Here is a 24,564-nt window from a genome sequence, read left to right on the forward strand (position 1 = left end):
TGTAAGTTTGCCAAAAACAAGAATTCTCCTAGGTCGTCGTATGTGACCACTCCTGAAAAACCTTCTGGTGAATTAAGAAAAAGCAGCGCACATTGAAAAATCAGCACAGAAAGATACCATTGTTTTCAGTGAAGTTTTGGAGGGAGTCAAGGTCACTTAAATATGCATAATAAAGATTAATTTTTAAAAATCTTATAACGCAGTAAATGGAAGTTTGATGGAATTCTGTAAGTTTTCATTTTTTTTCAACTGACACGCCACCACTGAACGTCTGCAAACAAGGCTCGAGGGTTAGAGCGTCGGCCAGCAGAATCGGTCCCGCCCACGGACACAGGGGCAAAAGAAGCCCGGGGTCGGGGGTGGGGGGGGGGTCGGGGGGCGGGTGTGGAACGCATACGGAAGGCATCAGAAACCTGCACTACCCATCAAATCAAGCCCGGGTGGGCGGGGGGCTGTGGAAGGCATACCGAAGGCATCAGAAGCTTGCACTACGCATCAAATGTGGCCCGGGGGGGGCGGGGGGTGTTGGGGAGGAGGGGGTGGGGGGTTCCCGATCACTGTGCCTGCTCCGACCTGGATGTGGTCCATACAGACCTTGTGGGGAGAGAGAACAAAGAACCTTGTCCTGCCTGCCTGCCATTTTGAGCTTCTTGCAAAGGTAAAATTTAAGCATGGGGGCAATACTGACAGTGCCTTATCTTGTGCAAGCCTTTTGCATCATGGTGTTGCGGAGGAGACAATTGATTCAACTTCATCACATGAGGAACCTCAGACCCCTCAGGGTGATGGACAGGAGGCCTTACCCAAGTTTGTTATATTGAGACAGGCATTCGTACCTGCATGTGAGTGATGCAGACTGTGTCAGAAGGCTGCGTTTCCGCAAAGAAGTTGTAACTGAGATCTGTGAGTTAGTAAAAGCAGACCTGCAACCTAGAAGTATCAGAAGGACTACTTTGCCAGTTGAAGTGAAGATTACAACTGCATTTTCATTCTGCGCATCTGTATCATTCCAAGCTATAAGTGGGGATGTGTGCGCCATTTTTCAACATGCAACATATATCTGCATTTGGCAGGTGACTGCTGCACCATATGCCCGAAGGAATGACTACATAAAATTCCCCATGACTGCCCAGGCAATACGTGACAGGGCTGTGGGCTTCTCCAAGATTGCTGGCTTGCCAAAGGTGCGGTGCTGCATTGATTGTACCCACATCACCTTGAGAGCACCTTTGGAGGATTCCGAGATGTACAGGAACAGAAAAGGCTTCCACTCCATTAATGTGTAGCTCGTGTGTGACGACATTGCATCACATCATGTCAGTTAATGCAAGATACCCTAGGAGCACCCATGATGCGTTCATCCTATGCGAGAGCATTATATCTGCCATGTTTCAGCAGCAGCCAGAAGGGCACAGCTGGCTACTGGGAGACAAAGGGTACGGTCTCGCCACTTGGCTCATGATGCCCCTACGCGTAACCCAGATGGAAGCTGACCGGGAATACAACATGTCGCACATTGCAATGCGCAGTATAATAGAGAGGACCATTATCATCTTGAAACAGTGTTTCCGATGCCTGGACCATTCTGGAGGCTACTTGCAATACTCCCCTGAGATTGTCGGTCAGTACACTGTTGTGTGCTGCATGCTGCATGACTTAGCCATCATGAGGCATAGAAACATAGAAACATAGAAAATAGGTGCAGGAGTAGGCCATTCGGCCCTTCGAGCCTGCACCAACATTCAATATGATCATGGCTGATCATTCACCTCAGTACCCCTTTCCTGCTTTCTCTCCATACCCCTTGATCCCTTTAGCCGTAAGGGCCACATCTAACTCCCTCTTGAATATATCCAATGAACAGGCATCAACAACTCTCTGCAACAGGAAATTCCACAGGCTAACAACTCTCTGAGTGAAGAAGTTTCTCCTCATCTCAGTCCTAAATGGCCTACCCCTTGTCCTAAGACTGTGTCCCCTGGTTCTGGACTTCCCCAACATCAGGAACATTCTTCCCGCATCTAACCTGTCCCGTCCCATCATAATCTTATACGTTTCTATGAGATCCCCTCTCATCCTTCTAAACTCCAGTGAATAAAGGCCCAGTTGATCCAGTCTCTCCTCATATGTCAGTCCAGCCATCCCTGGAATCAGTCTGGTGAACCTTCGCTGCACTCCCTCAATAGCAAGAACGTCCTTCCTCAGATTAGGAGACCAAAACTGAACACAATATTCCAGTTGAGGCCTCACCAAGGCCCTGTACAATTGCAGTAAGACCTCCCTGCTCCTATACTCAAATCCCCTAGCTATGAAGGCCAACATACCATTTGACTTCTTCACCGCCTGCTGTACCTGCATGCCAACTTTCAATGACTGATGAACCATGACACCCAGGTCTCGTTGTACCTCCCCTAATCTGCCGCCATTCAGATAATATTCTGCCTTCGTATTTTTGCCACCAAAGTGGATAACCTCACATTTATCCACATTATACTGCATCTGCCGTGCATTTGCCCACTCACCTAACCTGTCCAAATCACCCTGCAGCCTCTTAGCATCCTCCTCACAGCTCACACCGCCACCCAGCTTAGTGTCATCTGCAAACTTGGAGATATTACCCTCAATTCCTTCATCCAAATCATTAATGTATATTGTGAAGAGCTGGGGTCCCAGCACTGAGCCCTGCGGTACTCCATTAGTTACTGCCTCCCATTCCGAAAATAACCCGTTTATCCTGACTCTGCTTCCTGCCTGCCAACCAATTCTCTATCCATGCCAGTACATTACCCCCAATACCACGTGCCTTGATCTTGTACATCAATCTCTTATGTGGTACCTTGTCAAAGGCCTTTTGAAAGTCCAAATACACCACATCCACTGGTTCTCCCTTGTCCACTCTACTCGTTACATCCTCAAAAAATTCCAGAAGATTAGTCAAACATGATTTCCCTTTCATAAATCCATGCTGACTTGGACCGATCCTGTCACCGCTTTCCAAATGCGCTGCTATTTCATCCTTAATAATAGATTCCAACATTTTCCCCACTACTGATGTCAGGCTATAATTACCCGTTTTCTCTCTCCCTCCTTTTTTAAAAAGTGGTGTTACCTTAGCTACCCTCCGATCCATAGGAACTGATCCGGAGTCGATAGACTGTTGGAAAATGATTACCAATGCATCCACTATTTCTAGGGCCACATCCTTAAGTCTGCTGGGATGCAGACAATCAGGCCCTGGGGATTTATTGGCCTTCAATCCCATCAATTTCCCGAACACAATTTCCTGCTTAATAAGGATATCCTTCAGTTCCTCCTTCTCACTAGACCCTCGGTCCCCTAGTATATCCGGAAGTTCATTTGTGTCTTCCTTCGTGAAGACAGAACCAAAGTATTTGTTCAATCGGTCTGCCATTTCTTTGTTCCTCATGATTAATTCACCTGAGTCCGACTGCAAGGGTCCTATGTTTTTTTTCACCAATCTTTTTCTCTTCACTTATCTATAGAAGCTTTTGCAGTCAGTTTTTATGTTCCCGGCAAGCTGCCTCTCATACTCTATTTCCCCCCTTCTAATTAAACCCTTTGTCCTCCTCTGCTGAATTCTAAATTTCTCCCAGTCCTCAGGTTTGCTACTTTTTCTGGCCAATTTATATGCCTCTTCCTTGGATCTAACACTATGCTTAATTTCTCTTGTTAGCCACGGTTGAGCCACCTTCCCTGTTTTATTTTTACTCCAGACAGGGATGTACAACTGTTGCAGTTCATCCAGGTGATCTATAAATGTTTGCCATTGCCTATCCACCGTCAACCCTTTAAGTATCATTTGCCAGTCTATTCTAGCCAATTCACTCTTCATGCCCTAGTTTCTGAATTAACTGTGTCACTTTCAATCTTAATAAAGAATTCTACCATATTATGGTCACTCTTCCCCAAGGGGCCTCGCACAACAAGATTGCTAATTAGTCCATTCTCATTGCACATCACCCAGTCTAGGATGGCCAGCTCTCTAGTCGGTTCCTCCACATATTGGTCAAGAAAACCATCGCTAATACACTCCAGGAAATCCTTCTCTACCGCATTGCTACCAGTTTGGTTCACCCAATGTATATGTAAATTAAAGTCGCCCATGATAACTGCTGTACCTTTATTGCACACATCCCTTATTTCTTGTTTGATGCTTTCCCCAACCTCACTACTACTGTTTGGTGGCCTGTACACAACTCCCACCAGCGTTTTCTGCCCTTTGGTATTCCGCAGCTCCACCCATACCGATTCCACATCATCCAAGCTAATGTCCTTCCTTACTATTGCATTAATTTCTTCTTTGACCAGCAACACCGCCCCACCTCCTTTTCCTCTCTGCCTATCCTTCCTAAATGTTGAATACCCCTGGATGTTGAGTTCCCAGCCTTGGTCACCCTGGAGCCATGTCTCTGTGATGCCAATTACATCATACCCGTTAACTGCTATCTGCGCAGTTAATTCATCCACCTTATTCCGAATACTCCTCGCATTGAGGCACAGAGCCTTCAGGCTTATCTTTTTAACACACCTTGCCCCTTTAGAATTTTGCTGTAATGTGGCCCTTTTTGTTTTTTGCCTTGGCATTCTTTGCCCTCCACTTTTACTATTCTCCTTTCTATCTTTTGCCTCTGTCTCCCTTTTATTTCCCTCTGCCTCCCTGCATAGGTTCCCATCCCCCTCCCATGTTAGTTTAACTCCTCCCCAACAGCACTAGCAAACACTCCCCCTAGGACATTGGTTCCGGTCCTGCCCAGGTGCAGCAGCTGGTAGTAGAAGATCCACCTGAGGTGAGAGTGGCTGATAATAATGATGAAGAATATGCAGATAACGAGGAGGAGGAGGAGGACGAGGACGAGGAAGCCATGCAACTACTTGAACCCGGAATACAACGGCGGAGGAGGGCGGGCCGTCGTACCCCTTTAACGATTGTTCGAGGCTTGCGCCATCAGCTCAACCGTGAACGCTTTGCTGCCTAAAGGTTCAGCGGGTACTGAAGGAATGATCAGCCATGAACTCATTGAATGGCGTTGCAGGCGCGAAGGGCCGAATGGCCTACTCCTGCACATATTTTCTCTGTTTCTATGTTTCTATTTCACATGGACCATGTTTACTGTTTGGATCTGTTCCATAATGTTGTGTTATGTTGATGGAACAAATGATGGAAATGATTCTGGTTTACTTCAAATAGTTGTGTTAATAATTGAACAAATAATGGAAATTATTCTTCCTGAGTTCCAAAAGTTGTTAATAATGGAGCAAATAATGTAAATGATTCAGTTAGAATTTAAAATTTATTTTATTCAAAAGTTTAAAAAACATTTGTTTGTATTTAACTTAACTTTAATAAACTTTAAAGTTTTCACTTAAGATCACTTGCAAACTTTAAGATCACTTACAAACTCTAAGATCACTTAAAAACTTAAAGATCACTTACTAACTTTTAAACTTGTAAATTTACATATCTTACAAAAAACTTTTAATTTGAGAATAATTACAACAGTAACAACAATAATAATAACAACAACAACAGCAGCAAACAAAGGCTGCACCCATCTCTCCTTCACTTTATTCGAAGACCGCCTGCTGCGCTTGGTCTTGGTGACTCCACCCCTACCCGCAGGTGGTGGCGCTGCGTTTCTCGGATTGGTACCAAGCCTATTCTTTCGAACACCTTGTGTAATGCGCACTTTTTGATGTGGGGGGGCGGGGGGAGGCAGTAATGTGGAGGGCCTGGCTTGGGCCTCTTCAGAGGCTGGTGTGGGGATTGGAGTGGGAGTGGCAGTTGATTCTGTCAATGGGTGCGGGGTCTGGGTTTGTTCCCTTACTGCAGCAGCTAACTCCAAGACTCCCTCCATGTGCCCTGACAGTGTCTCAACTACCTCCAACATTCCCTCCCTTATGTTTGCCGACAGTGTCTCACCTACCTGTGACAGTCCATCTCTCATATTGAGCAAAAATGCATCAACTCCCGACAACATTCCCTCCCTGATGTTCACTAACAGTGTTTGAACTATCTGCAACATTCCCTCCCTGATGTTCACTGACAGCGCAGCAGCTACCTGCGACATTCCCTCCCTCATGTGCACCGACATTGTTTCTGCTGACTGAGATATTCCCTCCCTCATGTTCCCGGACAGCATTCCCATTTCTCGTGAAAGTGTTGTTACTTCTCCCGACAGTCCCGATACCTCATCACCCACCTCATTGATGGTGTCCAGGAGTGATCAGGTAAGGTCAATGCTCTCCGCACTCATTGCCATCATGTGAACCACATCTGCTAGATCCTACACCTCGGTCAAGCTCTCCTTCCCCTCCTTACCCTGGGTGTGGCTCGCAGCATCCCAGTTGGACCCACAGCCTCGGACGGTGGGGCCTTGGGCGTGCCTCGCTGCACCCCACTGTAACCCGCAGGCTCGGATGGTGGGGCCTTGGGCATGCCTTGCTGTATCCCACTGGGACCCACAGCCTGGGATGGTGGGGCCTTGGGCATGCCTTGCTGCATCCCACTGGGACCCACAGCCTGGGATGGTGGGGCCTTGGGCATGCCTCGCTGCATCCCACTGGGACCCACAGCCTCGGACGGTGAGGCCCTAGGTGTGCCTCGCTGTATCCCACTGGGACCCACAGCCTCGGACGGTGAGGCCCTAGGTGTGCCTCGCTGCACCCCACTGGGACCTGCAGACTTGGACGGTGGGGCCTTGGGCGTGCCTCGCTGCATCCCACTGGGACCCACAGCCTGGGATGGTGGGGCCCTAGGTGTGCCTCGCTGTCTCCCACTGGGACCCACAGCCTGGGATGGTGGGGCCTTGGGCGTGCCTCGCTGCATCCCACTGGGACCCACAGCCTGGGATGGTGGGGCCCTAGGTGTGCCTCGCTGCACCCCACTGGAATCTCTGGCCTCGTACAGTGGGAAACCATGGAATGTCCCACCAACACTCAAACTATTACTCAGGGAAGGGGCTAGCACCTCAATTGGTGGCATCTGCACCTCTCCCAAAGTGAGTACAACAGTGGGGACTTCATCCATCCCCTCCCCCTCCCCTTCACTCCCATGCTCTTGGTCTGGAAGGTGGGATTGGAAGATGTTCTCCTCTTCAGGCACGTCCGTGTCTGAATCTTCTTCTGCATCGTCAGTGTTGGCCTCAAGTTCTGCAAAATATAACAGAACAGACATATGGTTAGCAGCAGAGGAGGGGGCAGGGTGGCCTGAGTAGGCACACACAGCACAGGCAGCAGGCTGATTTGAAGGACCACGATGAATGACAGGATATTGCATCAACCGAAGCATAGCTGACGGAGACATCCCCATGAACCGAAGCATGGCTAGCCCCCGCAATACTTAACATTTAGGAAAGCCAGACTGTGGAATTTGCAAGACTTACCCTCTCCCTCAAGTGTTTCCAACTTGTGCAGTGGTGGTTGCTTTTCTCCAGGCAGGACCCATCAAAGCAGCGACCCTGTCTTCCAAGGGTGTCAGTTGGTGCAAATTTGCCAGGCCTCCCCCTGTTTGAGTTCTTTCTCATTTGTTGTGTGCCAAACAGTGTTTCCTTTGCAAAGATGAAAATACAACTTTTTAGAGAGGGTATCTTTCTGCTGGGTGGAACATATACAGATGGTCACATTTACAATTGCAATTCCATTGAAAAATGAAAATATTACTTACACTAACTACTTGATCAAGGCCCTGCCACTTCTTTTTACACTGGCCTCCAGATCACGGGATGGTCACCATTGCGCAGTAATCTTCTGCAAGTTGGTTCCAGCGTTTCTTCATTTCTTTGGGTGGAACTTTTTTGTGACCTCTGTTGGTGTCCAGCTCCTGCCATCTGCACTCAATCACAGTAACTTCATCCTGTAAAAAACTCTTGATTCTTGCAACTTGTATTGCGGCTCCGATTTTTCCAAAGAAGAATAAAGTTCTCACACAGCACTCAAAGTTCTCACACACACAACTGGCTCTTTAAAAATGACTGTTTGCAGACCAGGAGCTGTACTGCGCATGCGCGCCCGTAGGAATCACGTCAAAAAAGTTCTTTTTTTTCCGCGTATGCGCAGAAGGGGCGGCATCATTTTTTCGGTGCAGACATTAGGCTCCACCCCCCGAGGCTACAGGACAGGCTGCACAGTGCCAATTTTTAAAAAGAGCAGAGGGAAACTTGGCACATTTATTTTTGGAGTAGTTGTGGCCTAGAAAAACAGGCAGAACTCTGGCAATATGCCAAAAAATGGCTTTGGGCAAAATTGAAGCCAAAAAAGGGGAGATATCTCAGTAGCCTCTTGTTACTGTGCTTTATGTTTCAAAGCTGTTAAATGGAGATAGTTTAGGAACAGACAGAATGTTGAGCTCTTTCAATGATTTAATAAGGAATCCAAGCCACCACTTTCATTCACTTGCAGATATCAAGAAGGTAATAGCTTTTGTTAATTATGATGCCTTCATTACAGAAGATTTATTGACTGATTTCTCTACAGTATATTCTGTTTAAACATTCTTCTCAATTATTTCACTTCCAAAATATGCATCCTTCATATTTTTTGCACAATAACTAACTTGCATGAACATTTTCATATATTTTACAGACATGAAATAATGTTACAATCAGGAGTACTTTATTCCTCGCCAGTTGTAAATCTATTTAATGGAATGAAGAATTAATTTCACCATGTTGTCTCAAAATAGTGCACAGCATCATGGAGTTGCTTTCTGGTGTTTTAAATTGCAATCTGGTATTTTAATTTCATAAATTACAGTCAATTTTTTAAAAAAGTGTAGACATCTTTGTCTTGATAACATACAGAGATGAAATATGATGTTAACTCTCATAGTTAACAGTTTGCAGAAATCATTTGAACTACTTATGTTATTGTTTTAGAATACCACTTATGTTATTTTTTTTAGAAACTCCAAGGTCTGGACTTTAGGCTATTCTGTTTTCGGGGCAAAAATGGAGACGGGTCAGGAAAGTTATCGGCTGGGAATAGTTTGCGCTTTGGTAAGGAAGTTTCGGCATCTGGGCCCTGTGTCAGGGGGCGCAGCGCGAAGGGAGGTGTTGCACACTTTTCGTGGCACAAAAATGGGAAACTCGTGAACTGCCGGGCCATGTGAGCTCTGAGAAAGACCTGGGGGTGGAGGGGGAGCCTTAAAAAATACCCACAAAAACAATCCCAAAACATTGCCCAAGCCACCACAGCACAAATCGTTAAAATAATTAAAAGAACAAACACTCGCACTTACCTTCGGAGTACTTTACCTTCCTCACCACCGCTGGGTATGCTACACCGCACTGATTTCCCAGGCGCTCATTGCGGGCGCACTTCCAGGCGGACGGATCAGGCCAAAGGCCAAAGTACTGCTGGTGTCACAACCAGAGGCGTTGCACACCTGGCACAGCTCTTTCCGGTGGTGCTGCTGAGCGGCGCCGCAAAAACGGACTGGAGGATCGCGAAGGGGCGCAGGAGACCTGAACACCGCCTTTCACGCTGCTCCGGGGGCGAAACCCGGAGCGCAAAGGACGGGAAAATCCAGTCACAGGACTTATGGTTTTGATGATCAAAGTTCGATTATCTGCAATTTATTTACTATTACATGACAAGAATGTGACACAAGACAAGATACATGATATTACATATCAAATCTTTACTGTATTATTACTTTATGATGTATGAATTTAATTTCTCATTTAATTTACTTGTAAGTCTATCAGACCTTTTTGTCATCCAGGTTATTCGATGAGATGGCTGCAATTGCCTGCCTCTAGTTGACTGTACTAACTTGCTTCAAGTAAAAGTGAATTGTACACAAACCTTATCAGCATTGCGTGATGCCACTGCCAGTTCCTTTTCTTTCCCTGCTAGTTCTTTAGCGAGAAAAGCTACTGATTCAGTTGCTTCCAGAAGCTTGGAGAGACCTGCAATAATAATATATGTTGTCTGATTAAAAGCTGATGTATCTCACAAAAGTTTTCTTTCTTTTGTATTTGCTCATTGAAATGAAGATATATTACGGAAATGTTTTCCACGCTGCATACAGTGACAAAATCAGAAAACACAGTTGCTTACAGCGCAAAATCCTTAAACCTGCCTTCCACTTTAATAGCATAGAAGTTTGGTTCACATCAATCCTGCTGACCTGATTCTGGAGTTAGTGCAGAATGCAAAGAGAAAGCTTAATTACTAGGTTCGCAGTCTTGAAACTATTACAGCTTAAAAATTACTAGGGTTAACGTACATGAGTGCCACCGAAAGCTGACTTTATTGCACATAACGTAGCTGCTCAACATTTTAGGTGAAAAATTCTGCTCAGTAGCACTCGATTTTTCGGTGCAACAAGTGCTGTTTTGTGACAACAAGTGCATCTGCACTACATGTGCACACTTTTGGCGGGTGCCATGCCAGATGCCACCATGGTAAGGGCTTTGGCGTTGGTGCTGGGAGAGTGTGCCAGAAGCATGCAGAATAGGCAGATCGTGACATCAATCATTGTGCAACACTTGCTCGATCATTTTGGAGGGCAGTTAAGAGTCAACTACGTTGCTGTGGGTTGGGAACGGTAGCATCGTGGTTAAGTTACGGGACTAACAATCCAGAAACGTGAGTTCAAATCCCACCATGGCAGCTGGAGAATTTAAATTCAGTTAATTAATTAAAAATCTAGTATCAATAATGGTGACTGTGAAATTATTGGATTGTCATAAAAACCCAGCTGGTTCACTCATGTTCTGCTATATGTGACTCCAGACCCTCTGAAATGTCCTTGCAAGCAACTCAGTTTCAAAAAACCACAATAAGAAAAATAAAACTGGGTGATAATAATAAAAATAACATGCATCTCGGCACTGGCTACGGACATGACAGTGGCAAACCAAGCTCAGTCAACCCTGGAAATCCTCCTCACCAACATCTGGGGACTTGTGCCAAAATTGGGAGAGCTGCCCACAGACTATTCAAGCAACAGCCTGACATAATCATACTCACAGAATCATATCTCCCAGACTCATCCATCACCATCCCTGGGTATGTCCTGTCCCCCCGGCAGGACAGACCCACCAGAGGTGCCGTCAAAAGCACTAGACAGTTTTTCCCTGATCCCTATTGACTTTTACTAGGGCTCCTTGATGTCACACTCGGTCAAATGCTGCCTTGATGTCAAGGGCAGTCACTCTCATCTCACCTCTGGAATTCAGCTCTTTTGTCCATGTTTGGACCAAGGCTGCAATGAGATCTGAAGGTGAGTGGTCCTAGTGGAACCCAAACTGTACATCAATGAGCAGGTTATTGGTGAGTAAGTGATCGCACTGTTGATGACTCCTTGTATCACTTACTGATGAGTGACAGTAGACTAATAGGATAGTAATCGGCCAGCTTGGATTTGTCCAGCTTCTTGTGAACAGGGCAAGTTTGGTAAAATGTTAAAATGAAAAGTAAGTTTACCTGCATTGTGTGAGTGTATGTAAGGTGTTTTTTACTAACAGAGGCCACGGAACTAAGTGGGACCTGAGTGGAGTGGGGATAAAAAGCGTGGCGAGAGCAGGTCCAAGACAAGAGGCGACGGAGCTGAGCGGGAGCTGAGCGGGGATAAAGCATGTGGCCACAGCAGGCCTGGAACTAGAGATGGAAGACCTGAGCGGGAGCAACTCAACACAGGCAGAATTTGAAAGAGTGACACCAGAGTAAAAAACCTAAAATGACGTCAGTAAAAGGAAAGAAGCTGATTGGTGAGTAGCTGGTGAGTGTTTTTTTTACGTTTTAACTTTATTTCTGCTAAGTTAGTTAATAGTTTATTAAATAGAGGCATGGCAGGGCACTTCAGTCCCATGGAATATACATCCTGTGTCATGTGAGAAATCCAGGACGCTTCCCGTGTTGAACAGCAGATGGCGTGACTACAGTGTATCCGTGAGTCTGAGAGCTACGTGGATAGCACGTTTCAGGAGGTGGTCACCACGCAGCTTAAGAGTGTGCAGGCAGAGAGGGAATTGGTAACCACCAGACATTCAAGAAGGACCAGGCAGGTAGGGCAGGAGTCCCATGAGTGCATCTTACTCTCCAACCGGTATTACTGGTGAGGGTGTTAGTTCCTCTGGGGAGTACAGCCAGAGCCAAGTCCACGGCACTATGGGTGGCTCAGCTGTACAGGGTGGGGAGCAGGGAGATCGGGAAAGCAATAGTGATGGCGAATTCAATAGTTAGGGGAACAGACAGAAATTTCTGCGGCCACAGACGTGACTCCAGGATGGCATGTTGACTCCCTGGTGCCAGGGTCAAGGATGTCACAAAACGACTGCAGAACACTCTGAAAGGGGAGGGTGAACAACCAGAGGTCGTGGTCCATATTGGTATCAACGATTTATGTAGAAAGAGGAATGAGGTCCTGCAGGCAGATTTTAGGGAGCTAGGAAAGAGATTAAAGAGTAGGACCTCAAAGGTAATCTCCGGATTACTCCCAGTGCCACGCGTGAGTATAGAAATGGGAGGATAGAGCAGATGAATGCATGGCTGGAGAGATGGTGCAGAAGGGAGGGCTTCGGATTCCTGGGCATTGGGACAATTAGTTCTGGGGGAGGTGGGACCTGTACAGGCCGGATGGGCTGCACCTCAACAGAGCTGGGACTAATATCTTTGCGGGAGTGGGGGGTTACTAGTGCTGTTGGGGAGGGTTTAAACTAATTTGGCGGTGGGCGGAGGGGGGGGGGGGTGGCACCAGGAGGTAGCATTAGAAAGGAGAAACATAGTGAACAAAAGAGTGGGAGATACAAATAGAGATAGTATGGTGTTAGGTGGGGTCTGACGAAGTGGGTTTAAAGTGTATGTATGGTTTATAGTGCATGTATGTAAATGCAGGAAGCGTGATAAATAAGGTTGGTGAGCCGTAGGTGCCAATAGCCACATGGGAATATGATGTGGTGATAACAGAGACCTGCCTCTAAAAAGGGCAGGATTGGGTACTAAATATTCCTGGATATGCAGGTACAGCAGGCGGTTAAGAAAGCAAATGGCATGTTGGCCTTCATAGCGAGGGGATTTGAGTACAGGGGCAGGGAGATGTTGCTACAGTTGTACAGGGCCTTGGTGAGGCCACACCTGGAGTATTGTGTACAGTTTTGGTCTCATAACTTGAGGAAGGACACTCTTGCTATTGAGGGAGTGCAGCGAAGATTCACCAGACTGATTCCCAGGATGGTGGAACTGACCTATCAAGAAAGACTGGATCAACTGGGCTTGTATTCACTGGAGTTCAGAAGAATGAGAGGGGACCTCATAGAAACGTTTAGAATTCTGACAGGTTTAGACAGGTTAGATGCAGGAAGAATGTTCCCAATGTTGGGGAAGTCCAGAACCAGGGGTCACAGTCTAAGGATAAGGGGTAAGCCATTTAGGACCGAGATGAGGAGAAACTTCTTCACCCAGAGAGTGGTGAACCTGTGGAATTCTCTACCACAGAAAGTAGTTGAGGCCAATTCACTAAATATATTCAAAAGGGAGTTAGATGAAGTCCTTACTACTAGGGGGATCAAGGGGTATGGCGAGAAAGCAGGAAGGGGGTACTGAAGTTGCATGTTCAGCCATTGAATGGCGGTGCAGGCTAGAAGGGCTGAATGGCCTACTCCTGCACCTATTTTCTATGTTTCTATGTTTCTATATATGATGTTCAGGAAAGATAGGGAAGGAAAGAAAGCAGGTAAAGTGGCAGTCTTGATTAAGGAGAATATTAGTGCTGGAGAGAGAGGATGTCCTGGAGGGGTCAAGGACAGAATCTATTTGGTTAGAGTTAAGAAACAATGGAGGTGCCATTACACTGCAAGGTGTATTCTATAGGCCACCAACTGGTGGGAAGGATGTAGAGGGCAAATTTGCAGGGAAATTACAGAGAGGTGCAAGAACTATAGAATAGTGAAAATGGGAGACTTCAATCATCCTAATAGAGACTGGGATAGTAATAGTGTAAAGGGCAGAGAGGGGAAGAATTTATGTTGCGTTCAGGAATATTTTCTTGATCAATATGTTTCCAGCCCAATGAGGAACGAGGCATTGCTGGATCTGGTTCTGGGGAATGAGGTGGGTCAGGTGGATCAAGTTTCAGCAGGGGAACATTTAGGGAACAGTTATCATAGTATTGTGAGGTTGAGGTTAGCTATGTAAAAGGACAAAGAGCAATCTAGAGTCAAAATACTTAATTGGAGGAGGGCCAATTTCAGTGGGTTGAAAACGGACCTAGCTCAGGTAAATTGGAATCAAAAAATGACAAGCAAAACTGTAATTGAACAATGGGCTACCATTACAGAGAAGATGGTTCAGGTGCAGAATGCAGAGGGACATTCCCACAAGGGGGAAAAGTTGGGCAACCAAAGCCGGAGCACCCTGGATGACGAATGAGAGGGAAGTGAAAAAGGAAATAAAAGGGGCAAAGAGGGAGTATCAAAATAGACTGGCAGCTAACACAAAAAGGAATTCAATAGTAAACGGGTAGTAAGAGGAGTGTGGGGCCGATTAGGGGTCAAAATGGAGACCTACGCATGGAGGTAGAGCGCATGGCTGAGGTACTAAATGAGTACTTTGCATCTGTCTTTACTAAGGAAGAAGATGCTGCCAAAGTCATAGTGAAAGAGGAGGTAATTGAGATACTGGATGGGATAAAAATTGATAACGAGGAGCTACTAGAAAGGCTGGCTGTACTTAAAGTTGATAAGTCACCAGGACCGAATAGGATGCATCTTAGGATGCTGAGGGAAACAAAGGTAAAATTATGGAGGTACTGACCATAATCTTCCAATCTTCCTTGGAACTGGAGAATTGTAAATGTTACACCCTTGTTCAAAAGGATGTAAAGATAAACCCAGCAACTACAGGCCAGCCAGTTTAACCTCGGTAGTGGGAAGCAGTTGGAAATGATAATCAGGGACAAAATTAACAGTCACTTGGACAAATGTAGATTAACGAAGGGAAGCCAGCATGGATTTGTTAAAGACAAATTGTCTTTAACCAACTGTATTGAATTTTTTGATGAGCTAACAGAGAGGGTTGATCAGGGCAATGCAGTTCATGTGTACGTTGACTTCCAAAAGGCATTTGATAAAGTATCACAGAATAGGCTTGCCAGCAATGTTGAATCCCATGGAATAAAAGGGACAGTGGCAACATGGACATGAAATTGGCTAAGTGACAGGAAACAGACAGTGGTTGTTTTTCAGACTGGAGGAAGGTATACAGTGGTGTTCCCCAGGGATCGGTCGTAGGACCACTGCTTTTCTTGATAGATATTAACAACTTGGACCTGGTTGTACAGGGCATATTTAAAAATTTGCAGATGACACAAAACTTGTACGTATAGTGAGGCAGTGAGTTCCAGACCCCCACCACCCTCTAGGTGAAGAAATTTCCCCTCGTATCTCCTCTAAACCTCTCCCCAATTTCTTTAAATCTATGCCCCCTGGTTGTTGACCCCTCTGCCAAGGGAAGCAGGTCCTTCCTATCCACTCTATCCAGGCCCCTCATAATTTTATACACCTCAATCAGGTCTCCCCTCAGCCTCCTCTGTTCCAAAGAAAACAGACCCAGCATCTTCAATCTTTCCTCATAGCCAAAATTCTCCAGTCCAGGCAACATTCTTGTAAATCTCCTCTGCACCCTTTTTAAATGTGGTGAGGATTTCTGCCTCTACCACCCTTTCAGGGAGTGAGTTCCAGACCCCCACCACCCTCTGGATGATTTTTTTCTCCTCATCTCCCCTCTCATTCTTCTACAAACTACTTTCAATCCATGCCTCCTGGTTATTGACCCCAGCTAAGAGAAACAGGTCCTTCCTATCCACTCTATCTTGGTCCCTCATAATTTTATACACCTCAATTAAATATAGAATCACAAAAATTTACAGCACGGAAGGAGGCCATTTCGACCCACCGTGTCTGCGCAGGCCGACAAGGAGAACATAAGAATTAGGAACAGGAGTAGGCCATCTAGCCCCTCGAGCCTGCTCCGCCATTCAACAAGATCATGGCTGATCTGGCCGTGGACTCAGCTCCACTTACCCGCCCGCTCCCCGTAACCCTTAATTCCCTTATTGGTTAAAAATCTATCTGTCTGCGATTTGAATACATTAAATGAGCTAGCCTCAACTGCTTCCTTGGGCAGAGAATTCCACAGATTCACAACCCTCTGGGAGAAGAAATTCCTTCTCAACTCGGTTTTAAATTGGCTCCCCCGTATTTTGAGGCTGTGCCCCCTAGTTCTAGTCTCCCTGACCAGTGGAAACAACCTCTCTGCCTCTATCTTGTCTATCCCTTTCATTATTTTAAATGTTTCTATAAGATCACCCCCTCATCCTTCTGAACTCCAACCCAGTCTACTCAATCTATCACCATAAGGTAACCCTCTCATCTCCGGAATCAGCCCAGTGAATCGTCTCTGTACCCGCTTGAGGAAGAGTTCATAGAGTGTATTCGGGATAGTTTCCTTGAACAGTACTTTGCGGAACCAACCAGGGAGCAGGCTATCTCAGATCTCGTACTGTGTAATGAGACAGGATTAATAAATGATCTAGTAAAGGATCGTCTAGGAAAGAGTGATCATAACATGGTTGAATTTCAAATTCAGTTGGAGGGCGAGAAAGTTGGATTTCAAACCAGTGTCCAAAGCTTAATTAAAGGAGACTACAAAGGTATGAAAGCAGAGTTGGCTAAAGTGGACTGGAAAAATAGATTAAAGTGTAAGACGGTTGATGAGCGGACATTTAAGGAGGTATTTCATAAATCTCAACAAAAATATATTCCAATGAGAAGCAAAGACTTTATGAGGAGGAATAACCATCCATGGCTAACTAAGGAAATAAAGTATCAAATTGAAAACAAGGGCATACAAAGTGGCCAAGATTAGTTGGAAGCCAGAGGATTGGGAAACTTTTAAAAACCAGCAAAGAATGACTACAAAAAAATAGAGAGAAGGTAGATTATTAAAGTAAACTGGCAAGAAATATAAAAACAGATAGTAAGAGTTTCAACAGGTATATAGCAAGGAAGAGACTGGCTAAAGTAAACATTGGTCCCTTAGAGGATGAGACTGGGGAATTAATAATAGGAAACGGGAAAATGGCAAAGACTTTGAACAAATATTTTGTATCGGTCTTCATGGTAGAAGATACCAAAAACATCCCAATAGTGGATAATCAAGGGGCTATAGGGAGGGAGGAAATTAATACAATCATTATCACTAAAGAAGTAGTACTTGGTAAAATAATGGGACTAAAGGCGGACAAGTCTCCTCGAGCTGATGGCCTGCATCCTAGGGTCTTAAAAGAAGTGGCTGCAGAGATAGTGGATGCATCGATTGTTATCTACCAAAATTCCCTGGATTCTGGAGGTCCCAGCAAGTGTAATGCTCCTATTTAAAAAAGGAGGCAGACAGAAAGCAGGAAACGATAGACTGGTTAGCCTAACATCTGTCGTTGGGAAAATGCTCGAATCCATTATTAAGGAAGCAGTAGCAGGACATTTGGAAAATCATAATTCAGTCAAGCAGTGTCAGCATGGTTTTATGAAAGGGAAATCATGTTTGATAAATTTGCAGGAGTTCTTTGAGAATATAATGAGCAGGGCGGATAAAGGGGAACCAGTGGATGTGTAGTTGGATTTCCAGAAGGCATTCGATAAGGTGCCACATAAAAGGTTACCGCACAACATGGGGTTGGGGGGAATATATTAGCATGGATAGAAGATTGGCTAACTAACAGAAAACAGAGAGTCGGGATAAATGGGTCATTTTCCGATTGGCAAACAGTAACTGGTGGGGTGCCACAGGGATCGGTACTGGGGCCTCAACTATTTACAATCGATATTAATGACTTGGATGAAGGGACCGAGTGTAATGTAGCCAAATTTTCTGATGATACAAAAATGGGTGGGAAAGCAAGTTGTGAGGAGGACACAATAAATCTGCAAAGGGTTATCGACTAAGTGAGTGGGCAAAAATTGGCACATGGAGCATAATGTGGGAAAGTTTGAAGTTATTCACTTTGGCAGGACAAATAAAAAAGCAAATTATTATTAAAATGGAGAAAAATTACAAAATGCTGCAGTACAGAGTGATCTGGGGATCCTTGTGCATGAAACACAAAAAGTTAGTATGCAGGTACAGCAAGTAATCAGGAAGGCAAATAGAATGCTGGCCTTTATTGCAAGGGGATGGAGTATAAAAGCAGAGAAGTCCTGCTACAATTGTACAGGGTATTGGTGAGGCCACACCTGGAGTACTGCGTACAGTTTTGGACTCCTTATTTAAGGAGGGATGTACTTGCATTGGAGGCAGTTCAGAGAAGGTTCACTAGGTTGATTCCTGAGATGAAGTGGTTAACTTATGAAGAAAGGTTGAGCAGGTTGGGCCTGTACTCATTGGAATTCAGAATAATGAGAGGTGATCTTATTGAAACATATACGATAATGAGGGGGCTCAACAAGGCTGATACAGAGAGGCTGTTTCCACTCATGGGGGAATCTAGAACTTGGAGACATAGTTTCAGAATAAGGGGTCGCCCATTTAAAACCGAGATGGGGAGGAATTTCTTCTCTCAGTGGGTTGTAAATCTGTGGAATTCTCTGTCCCAGAGTGCTGAGGAGGATGGGTCATTGAATATATTTAAGGTGAAGATAGGTTTTTGAGCAATAAGGGAGTAAAGGGATGGGGATTGGGCAGGGAAGTGAAGCTGAGCCCATGATCAGATCAGCCATGATCTTATTAAATGGTGGAGCAGGCTCGAGGGGCCAAATGGCCTACTCCTGCTCCTATTTCTTCTGTTCTTATGTTCTAATACCATTTAACTAAGGTGGAGTGTTATACATGTGGCAGGTCAAATGCTGAGCGTATACCCTTCAGGAAAAGAACTGAAGCCAGGATGAAAAAAAGTGATCTGGATATTCTAGTGCACAGATCGCTAAAGGTTCATGGCCAATGTCAGGAAGCTATAGCTAGAGCGAATAGTCTGCTAGAATATATTTAAAGGACAAAACAAAGCATGTTATGGCCAAGATGTGGGTTTGGACTCAGTTAGAATACTGGCCTAGAAATCAGATCAAGACGGAAACAGGTGGCCAGCGTCTACGCCAGTTAGTGTCAATGCAAACACCACACAATATTCGTATCGCCTGCTGATTTTGATGATCAAGGCGTACAGCCAGTGCTACCTCATTGACAGTCTACTCATTGGCTGCACAAATATCAGAGAAGGAGAAGAGGCAGAATGGATGTCATGGTAACTGGCAATGCTGGAGTAGACATTGTGCAGTATTTCTTCATACCCGATCCTCTTCTGATTCTACCACACACTCTGCCTGACAATCTGCAGATGCTTTAAACAACCACTATTGTCTATGGTCTCTCTCACACCACAAGCTCACCCTTTGTCCTAATTTTCATTTCAGCTGCTGAGAATGTCGATGCCCCTCAGAAAGTGGAGGAAGAGGAGGCCAGCATTCTGAACATGCACAACCACTTAATCTGACTCTTGCAAGCATCACGCAGACTTTAGGTTCGAGGAGGTTTCTGCATGTGGTGACTTACCGAGCACAAGTGTGCTGGACGTAGGGCAGGAGGATAGGCTGCAACAGGTGCCAGCTCACCGGAGGATGAGGTTGCATTCTTGTTCTGCTGCAGACAACTCAAATGCTTACTTTGAGAGTGCAGTCTACTGATGAAAGCTGATGAGCATCAACCAGGAAATGTTAGGTGCACTGGGCAGACATGCGATTATGCATAATGTGTAGCTCCAATTAGTCTCAAGGCCTTGCACAGATCATGGACCCCATTGTGTCCAACATGGACCAAGTGGTCAACTCCATCAACTCCACAGTGGAACCCACCTCTTATGACAGTTCAGACGGCTACTATGGCAGCATAGAATGTTGCCATGAAAACTCAGATGGCTGCCATCTTAGATTTGGGAGTTACTGTTGAAAGGGGCTTCCAGGATGTTATATCACGCCTGCACTCTGCTCTCCAGCTGAACCCTGAGAGTGCTGATGCACCACCCCAGGATATTGATCTTGGCTCCATGGGAGAGATACCTATCAGGATGTCTCACTCAGGATAACTGCATGCCTGCTCCCCTCGGTGTCCTTCCTGCTGCCACTGAGTCAGCCAACCCAGACCTCTGAACCACCGAGAAGCTCACTCACGGTTGTTCAGAATTAGAATTGTCAGTAATTATGGAGCTATATGTTATTGAATAAACAGTGTTTTAAAATATTAAATAAGAATATGTATAGGTGCTGAATAAACTGAGTATTTATAAGAACATAAGAACATAATAAATAGGAGTAGGCCATACGGCCCCTCGAGCCTGCTTCGCCATTAATACGATTATGGCTGATCTGATCATGGGCTCAGCTCCACTTCCCTGCGCACTCTCCATAACCCCTTATTTCCTTATTGTTTAGGAAAACGTTTATCTCTGTCTTAAATTTATTCAATGTCCCAGCTTCCACAGCTCTCTGAGGCTGCAAATTCCACATATTTACAACTCTCTGAGAGAAGAACTTCCTCCTCATCTCAGTTTTAAATGGGCGGCCCCTTAGTCTAAGATTATGCCCCCTAGTTCTAGTATCCCCCATCATTGGAAACATCCTCTCTGCATCCACCTTGTCAAGCCCCCTCATAATCTTATACATTTCGATAAGATCACCTCTCATTCTTCTGAATTCCAATGAGTAGAGGCCCAACCTACTCAACCTTTCCTCATAAGTCAACCCCCTCATCTCTGGAATCAATCTAGTGAACCTTCTCTGAACTGCCTCCAAAGCAAGTATATCCTTTCGTAAATATGGAAATGAAAACTGCACGCAGTATTCCAGGTGTGGCTTCACCAATACCCTGTATAACTGTAGCAAGACTTCCCTGCTTTTATACTCCATCCCCTTTGCAATAAAGGCCAAGATTCCAGTGGCCTTCCTGATCACTTGCTGTACCTGAATACTAACCTTTTTTGTTTCAGGCACAAGGATGTCCAGGTCCCACTGTGCTGCAGCACTTTGCAATTTTTCTCCGTTTAAATAATAACTTGCTCTTCAATTTTTTTCTGCCAAAGTGCATAACCTCAAACTTTCCAACATTATACTCCATCTGCCAAATTTTTGCCCACTCACTTAGCCTGTCTATGTCCTTTTGCAGGTTTTTTGTGTCCTCCTCACACATTGCTTTTCCTCCCATCTTTGTATCGTCAGCAAACTTGGTTACGTTACACTCGGTCCCTTTATCCAAGTCATTAATATAGATTGTAAATAGTTGGGGTCCCAGCACTGATCCCTGCAGCACCCCACTAGTTACTGATTGCCAACCCAAGAATGAACCATTTATCCTGACTCTCTGTTAGCCAATCCTCTATCCATGCTAATATATTACCCCTAGCTCCATATGTACAGAAAACTCTCAAATTGCTATGATTCAAGTAAATGGCTCACCACGACCTTCTTAGGAAAACTAAATGAATTCTTGCCAGCGTCACCTACAGCCGAGAACAAATCTGGAGAATTTAAACATCACAGTTGGTAACTTTTCTTTCTAATGAGTGGCACAGCTCCACACAAGTTCAAAAGCTGGTGCCATAAATTGTCCATAGAAGTGCACTTACCCATGTGCATGTGCTCTGCTAGGTCATTGATGCTTTCATGTTTCTCTTCATAAACAGATTTGTAGCTATTTATAAAGGCAAGGTAAGATTTGGGGGTTATATGTGTTCTTCGCCGATATCTGAAAAGTAGGCACAGAAATTACTTTTATTATTGTATGTATATTTTATAACATTTCAGCAATAATGAAACATTTGTGAGCAGTACTATATATCTGAAAACCCACGGACATTTTATCTGATATCTATACTCTTTCTACAAGGACTATCATTTATATCTATTTTTTCTGGAATTTTTTTTTAGCATAATTATAACCACTTTAATATGAAAGTTAGTGCAAACCACCAGTTAGTATTCTCACTACAATAAGGTAATCTAGATATTCCGCTCTGATGCCATTGTTATGAATGAATATAAAAACAGATAGTAAGAGTTTCTACAGGTATATAAAAAGTAAAAGAGTGGCTAAAGTAAATGTTGTTCCCTTAGAGGATGAGAGTGGGGAAGTAATAATGGGGAAGAGGGAAATGGCAGAGACTTTGAACAAATATTTTGTATTGGTCTTCATGGTAGAAGACACTAAAAACATCCCAATAATGGAGAATCAAGGGACTTTAGGGAGGGAGGAACTTAAAACAATCACTGTCACTAAAGAAGAAGTACTCGGTAAAATAATGGGACTAAAGGTGGACATTTCCCCTAGACTTGATGACCTGCATCCTAGGGTCTTAAAAGAAGTGACTACAGAGAAAGTGGATGCATTGGTTATAATCTACCAAAATTCCCTGGATTCTGGGGAGGTCCCAGTGGATTGGAAAACTGCAAATGTAATGCCCCTATTTAAAAGAGGAGGCAGACAGAAAACAGGAAACTATAGACCAGTTAGCCTAACATCTGTCAGGCAAATTGCTGGAGTCCATTATTAAGGAAGCAGATTTGGAAAAGCAGATTCAGTCAAGGTTTTTATGAAAGGAAAATCATGTTTGACAAATTTGCTGGAGTTCTTTGACTATGTAACGAGCAGGGTGGATAAGGGAGAACCAGTGGATGTGGTGTATTTGGATTTCCAGAAGGCATTCGATAAGGTGCCACAGAAAAGTTTATCGCACAAGATGAAAGTTCATGGGGTTGGGGGTAATATGTATGAGCATAGATAGAGGATTGGCTAACTAACAGAAAACAGAGTCGGGATAAATGGGTCATTTTCTGTTTGGCAAACAGTGACTAGTGGGGTGCCACAGGGATCGGTGCTGGGTCCTCAACTATTTACAATTGATATGGATGAAGGGACCGAGTGTAATGCAGCCAAGTTTGCTGATGATACAAAGATGGGTGGGAAAGCAAGTTGTGAGGAGGACACAAAAAATTTGCAAAGGGATATAGACAAGCTAAGTGAGTGGGCAAAAATTTGGCAGATGTAGTATAATGTGGGAAAGTGTGAAGTTATCCACTTTGGCAGAAAAAAATAAAAAGGCAAATTATTATATAAATGGAAAAAAATTACAAAATGCTGCAGTACAGAGGGACCTGGAGGTCCTTGTGCATGAAACACAAAAAGTTAGTATGCAGGAACAGCAACTAATCAGGAAGGCAAATGGAATGTTGACCTTTATTGCAAGGGGGATAGAGTATAAAAGCAGAGAAGTCCTGCTATAACTGTACAGGGCATTGTTGAGGCCACATCTAGAGTACTGCGTACAGTTTTGGTCTCCTTATTTAAAAAAGGATATGCTTGCATTGGAGGCTGTTCAGAGAAGGTTCACTAGGTTGATTCTGAGTTGAGGGGGCTGATTTATGAAGATAAATTATGTAGGTTGGACCTATACTCATTGGAGTCCAGAAGAATGAGATGTGATCTTATTGAAACATATAAGGTACTAAGGGGGCTTGACTGGGTTGAGGAGGAATTTTGTCTCTCAGAGGGTTGTAAATCTGTGGAATTCTCTGCCCCAGAGAGCTGTGGAAGTTGGGTCACTGAATATATTTAAGGTGGAGATAGACAGATTTTTGAGCGATAAGGGAGTAAAGGGTTGTTGGGAGTGGTCAGGGAAGTGGAGCTGAACCCATGATTAGATCAGCCATGATCTTATTGAATGGCGGAGCAGGCTCGATGGGTCAAGTGGCCTACTCTTGCTCCTATTTTTTATATTCTTATGTTCTAAATCGTAGTTAACAAATTGATGAGAATTTTCTGACGATGTAACTAGCCAGATCGATAAAGAGGCATCAGTGGATGTAGTTTATTTGGATTTAAAAAAGGCATTCAATGGCGTGCTACATAAAAGTTTGCTACACAAGATAAGGTCTCACAGAGTTGTGGTAATATATTAGCATGGATAGAGGATTGGTTAATGGACAGAAACAGAGGCCGGAATTTTCTGTACCTGGGCGGGTTGGGTGTGGGCAGTCAGCATGGCAGATCACGACACCATACTTCCAATCCACTGCAGAAAACAACGTTTCGATAATGGGCCTATTAAGTCTGCCCTGCGCATTACCTGGCCCATTAAATGATGCGGGTCTGATGACGCCATCCATGACACGTTTTCAGCCTGTACATTTAAAGGGGCGATGGCCATATTGCATTTGAAGGTTCACCTGTCGCACAGTGGAGGTTTTCATTGCTCCAAAGCGTTAGCGAGATGGCTGCACAGAGGCAGAGAGCTGCACCCATGTTCTCTGATGACTCACTCCATATCCTCGTGGAGGGAGTCAGGGCATGCAGGTAGATCCTTTTCCCTTCCAATGGGTGGAAGAGACTTCCACAGGAGACAAAAAGAGCCTGGCTTCCAATTGCAGAGGCAGTCAACTGCAGGATTGTGCTTAGGAGGACCTGGGTGCAGTGTCACAAACGTTTCAATTATCTCATTAGATCTGGAAAGGTGATTATAAACTTCATCCTGCTGTGCCTTTCATCACATCCCTAACACTCTGC

The 24,564-nt window shown here is 44.7% G+C and overlaps 1 protein-coding gene across 1 annotated transcript in view; it reads right to left on the reverse strand.

Annotated features, from left to right (window-relative positions):
* Window positions 1-24,564, reverse strand: part of LOC139266712 (dynein axonemal heavy chain 8-like) — a 2,132,242-nt gene that overhangs the window by 251,771 nt on the left and 1,855,907 nt on the right. Inside the window, exons 72-73 of the mRNA XM_070884298.1 lie at window positions 21,632-21,750; window positions 9,826-9,929 (exon numbers count right to left, since the gene is read on the reverse strand). Of these exons, the coding sequence (XP_070740399.1) occupies window positions 9,826-9,929; window positions 21,632-21,750 (223 nt within the window). The remainder of the gene's footprint in view (window positions 1-9,825; window positions 9,930-21,631; window positions 21,751-24,564) is intronic.

This window comes from Pristiophorus japonicus, chromosome 7, assembly GCF_044704955.1.
Source record: "Pristiophorus japonicus isolate sPriJap1 chromosome 7, sPriJap1.hap1, whole genome shotgun sequence".
Lineage (NCBI taxonomy): Eukaryota > Metazoa > Chordata > Chondrichthyes > Pristiophoridae > Pristiophorus > Pristiophorus japonicus.